Raw genomic sequence first — 4,427 nt, 5'->3', positions numbered from 1 at the left:
CCATTACCGATAAGGTTATTTTTTATTTTAAAATGTGTACAATCTGTGAGATGGCTATTATTTTAATATCGGATAAATGGTTATTTTTATGCGGTTTTTATACAATATTTTAAAAACATGTTTTTCCTGTGGTTTTATGACAAATCATTGTAAATAATCTAGCACTAACCCTATAACATTAATTTCACTTTGAAAAATAAAACTTTTTTTTACTGGAATAAAAATGTATATCGCATTTAAAATTCAATTATTCTAAATTTCATTAATCAAAACCCCAATACCAATCGAACAATGATACATATATATGTATATAAATAACAAAACTATTAATTTTAAAACATACATTCGATTTTCTTGATGATTACGTGTACTTGTTTCACTGCTAACAAGATCTGGTTGGCTATTAAATCCAGGTGGATTGTTTTCAAATCCATTCAACTTTAATTTAATAAATTCAACATTCAACAAATATATTTGCAAATGATAAAAATTATTATCCCTTGTATGATTTATTTGAACATATTGTTGATTTAGGGTCACCTGTCATAGCACTATAACATTTATGGGTTAAGATATTCTTATCTATCGTGATTATACCGCAGAATGACTGCTCCAAATCATTCATTGCTGTTCTGTCCAATTGGTAAGTCTAATTTTATTATGCTTATATTTCTACCGCATTTATGATGTCTAATTTTCAATTTATTTTTCACGAGAAAATTAGAAACAAGATGTTCCTAGTGAAGGCGAAGTTCGATTTTGCCGCAAAACGGATCGAGTATTTGTATGATGCCATGAAACACAATCAGAAATGCGACACCGGTTTTACTGTTCGAGACAAAACGTATCTTAATTCGAATCCAAAAGTATTTAAAATTCAAATTGTTTTGTCAGTTAAAATGATCATTTTTCATAATTGCAGGTTCCACGCGCACTTAATAATTTTAATGGCGTGCAGTAAATTCTTTGGGACAAACGAAGGTCAAGTGGAGGATATTATGTCAAAATATCAGTTTGAAGTTATCGAAGCAATCCTGAAGTATTGTTACACAGGAGAAATAAGTACGAGTTCATAAATATATAAGATAATCAATTCAAAATGCGAGTTTTCGTAATTAAATGTAATCATTCAAATATAATTTTAGACATAGAAGAAAAACATCGTAAAAATTTATTGGAGCTAGCCAATAAACTGAAAGTGAAAATTCCACCACAATTTAAAACAGTGAATCTTTCTAACTGTCTGAAAGTTTTTAAACTAACTGATGATTCCGAATTGAAGACGAAGGCAAAGGATTTGATTCTGGAAAATTTCAAGAAGATGAGTGTGAGTTTTGACTATATAAAAAAAATGGTCCTAACCTTTTCCGCTTGGCTTTTTTTCCCCAAAACCAACCAGCAGCTCTGGTTAAAATTTTAGTCGTATTAAATGAGATGAAAATAAGATTTTTGGTTCGTTTATTCTGGGACATACATAAGTACTTGATCATTCATGTGACAACTATTGATGGAATTTATTTTGGTATATTTATTTGCTTTAATACACTTAAAAAAATGAATAGCAATAAATTTAATAACATTATAATAATTTATAGTTCGTTTTCGATTTCGTTTCGTTCGTTTTCAACCTTTTTTTATCAGAACCGCAAACAACTCAATCCTTGTGTTTTTTTCGGGCCTGCTCTAGAGTAGTCTAACTAGTACATATATGTATATAGGTCTTTTAGTTCACCAAGTATGAATTGGATACAAATTGTATACCGGCAGGAACATCGTTTAGCCAGCAGTAAAGATCGTTCAGTTTTATTTCATGGTACACATGTAGGCCTATAATAAAAATAAACCAAAATTCATTAATTAATTAGTTCATATTTTATTATAAAAATACTTCGTAAAATTTCCCTGCACGGTAGAGAAATCGGCGAGTAAAGTTATACCTGCTGTAGGCCAGAGTGGCCCACTGCACTACCTAATGGTTGAGCTTGGGCCAGAATGAGTTCAAAGAATTAATATTTTTCAATTCCACTTCTGTTTTAGCTGCACACAACACCAGATTTTCTCAAACTACTAGCCTCTGACGTGGTGGAAATCTTGAAATCGGACGATTTGGACCTGTCTTCCGAAGAGGATGTGTTCAATTCTGTTAAATTATGGATAAATCATGATTATACGAAAAGAAAAAATGAATTGGCAAAGCTGATGAGATCCGTGAGGCTATCCTTGCTCTCGCTGGAGGTATTTGAGATTGATTGAATGGGATAGTTTATTAAAAAAAATGTATTCGAATAATGTGTGGTATTTTCAGTTTCTCGTCAACGAAGTAATGAAGTTCTGTGTTTCGTGTGAAGAGTGTTTGATGCCTGTTAGACAAGCAATCATTGGCAAGGATAATAAATCTCTCATCCAAGAAAAGAACCGTCGTAGAAAAGAAAAAAAAATAGCACTGGTTGGGGGGAAAGATATAGATGTGAGTTTTTTTATCACAAGTATAACATTTTATTGGATTACAATTCAATGATATTTTGGATAATGTGTTTTCAGGTGGCAAACACCATTGATATATATGACGGACAAATGAAAAATTGGTCTCTATCTGAAAACATTGGTATTAATAAAAGTGATTTTGAGTCTGTCATCGTGGGAGAAAGCATCGTCATCATCGGCGGACTGAATTCTTCAAATGAATCAGTGACTTCAGTAACGTTTTCCGGTATTGTTGTAAAGTACTTGCTCGGAGAAATTGGAATATAACCAATTTATTTATTTTCAGGTGGAATACATTGATTTAAAAAACGGTCAGAAATTTTCATTGAAGCCGTTGAATATAGCTCGTTATAAATTCTCAGCAGCGACACTTCGTCGTGGTTCCTCCACGGATGTCTACGCAATTGGTGGTAATAATGATGATGATGACGTTTTATCTTCAGTGGAAAGGTGATTAAATTGTAATCATTACATCAGATCGATTGAAAGAGAATTTAATTATAATGATTTCTGATAGATGGAACAGTGAGACCGGGGATTGGCAGATCATCACTTCATTGTTGGTGGCTGTGGAATATCATAGTGCTACTGTCGTGGACGAAAAGATATATATAACAGGTGGACAAACATATGCAAATAAAAAAATTACATCTCTCAATAAAGTGCAGATGTATTCAGTGGAGACTAATTCTTGGACTTACCGCGCTCAGATGATTCAGGAAAGATCTGAACATTCGGTGAATATCAATTAATTTTATTAACAACTATCGCAAATAATATAAATCGCTCCAAAATAAAACTAACTTAATTTTGATTTCACCATTTTTAGAGCGTCGCATTTAGAGGGAAACTTTACGTCGCTGGTGGAACTATCTTTCAAACTTCTACTTATTTAGACAGTGTCGAACATTACGATCCGAATGCAAATTTGTGGACACCATTCACCAATCTTCCGAGACCTGTAAGTGGAGTCAGTCTATTCTGTTTCCAAAAAAAACTGCTTACTATGGGTGAGCTTTTTATAGAACTTTATTTTAATTTCTGTCTATGTAAATTGTGTAAAATTCGATTATTGTAGTGGAATGTAAGATTAAATTATTGTATTGACTTTCAGGTGGAAATTCGAGTAGTGATGTTTGCGAATACGAAGAGACAAGCAAAACTTGGAAGGCCTTAAAAAGTCTTACCAAAATGAGAGCTCATGCGACTGCACACATCATTCCATTTGAATCGATTATTAAATCGACTCTAAATATGTAGTTTTTTTTTTGTATTACATGAAAATTAGTGTAATATAACATAATCATTGTAAATATGTATTTTTTTTAAGTATTCGTTTGTAATACTTGAATATTTAATGTCTGTATTTGCCTTGTATCTAAATTTTTGAATAAATATACATACAACAACTTCAGAAAATATGTTTTATTTTTCTGTAAATATTTTATGTAATGTCTCTTTTTAGATTTGTTAATTAGCTATAAATCTATTTCTTACATAAATAAATATTATGACCCATGTGAGTTGATCAATAAGACATTGGGTAAAATCAATAACATAAATTTTAAATCTTTAAATCATAATTTCAAATCATAATCGGTTTGCTTATAAAGTCTTTATTTTCGTAGATTTCATTTTTACTAGACTTTACTGTTTGCTAAAAATTGAGCTTAAACTCCTACAGTCTGAAAATCATTTTGAAACTTTACCATTTTTTAAATTTTATTCTGATAAATAAATACGATTTTAAATTCCTAAAATTAATTCAAGATTGACTATATATATTTTTCAAAATTGTAAAATAAAGAGAAACATACACTCGTTTATAAGAAAGCAAATTTAGTATTTTTCTGAAGATTAAAAGAGGAACCATTTTCGGTCAATCTAAAATTAAAAAAAAAATTATATCCTAACGAAAAGCATTGTAGTAACTGGTATTAAGT

The 4,427-nt window shown here is 30.7% G+C and overlaps 1 protein-coding gene across 3 annotated transcripts; it reads left to right on the top strand.

Annotated features, from left to right (window-relative positions):
- The first annotated feature begins 619 nt into the window (after positions 1 to 619).
- On the top strand, positions 620 to 3,899 carry LOC143916778 (kelch-like protein 25). 3 transcript variants are annotated; one of them, XM_077438027.1, is made up of 11 exons: positions 620 to 643; positions 725 to 844; positions 923 to 1,062; positions 1,146 to 1,327; positions 2,038 to 2,235; positions 2,306 to 2,467; positions 2,542 to 2,697; positions 2,771 to 2,934; positions 3,002 to 3,221; positions 3,314 to 3,494; positions 3,599 to 3,899. In XM_077438027.1, the coding sequence occupies exons 2-11, from the start codon at positions 732 to 734 to the stop codon at positions 3,742 to 3,744; spliced, it is 1,662 nt and encodes a 553-aa protein (XP_077294153.1). In that variant the 5' UTR covers positions 620 to 643; positions 725 to 731; the 3' UTR covers positions 3,745 to 3,899. The 3 variants fall into 3 exon arrangements, with proteins under 3 accessions (XP_077294153.1, XP_077294154.1, XP_077294152.1); XM_077438028.1 differs by having other exon boundaries at positions 3,314 to 3,445; positions 3,599 to 3,897; XM_077438026.1 differs by having other exon boundaries at positions 620 to 844.
- Positions 3,900 to 4,427: the final 528 nt, after the last annotated feature.

Source organism: Arctopsyche grandis, chromosome 9 (genome assembly GCF_051622035.1).
Source record: "Arctopsyche grandis isolate Sample6627 chromosome 9, ASM5162203v2, whole genome shotgun sequence".
NCBI classification, from domain to species: Eukaryota; Metazoa; Arthropoda; class Insecta; order Trichoptera; family Hydropsychidae; genus Arctopsyche; species Arctopsyche grandis.
The sequence above is the reverse complement of the archived record's forward strand: the minus strand, read 5'-3'. Positions and strand labels throughout refer to the sequence as shown.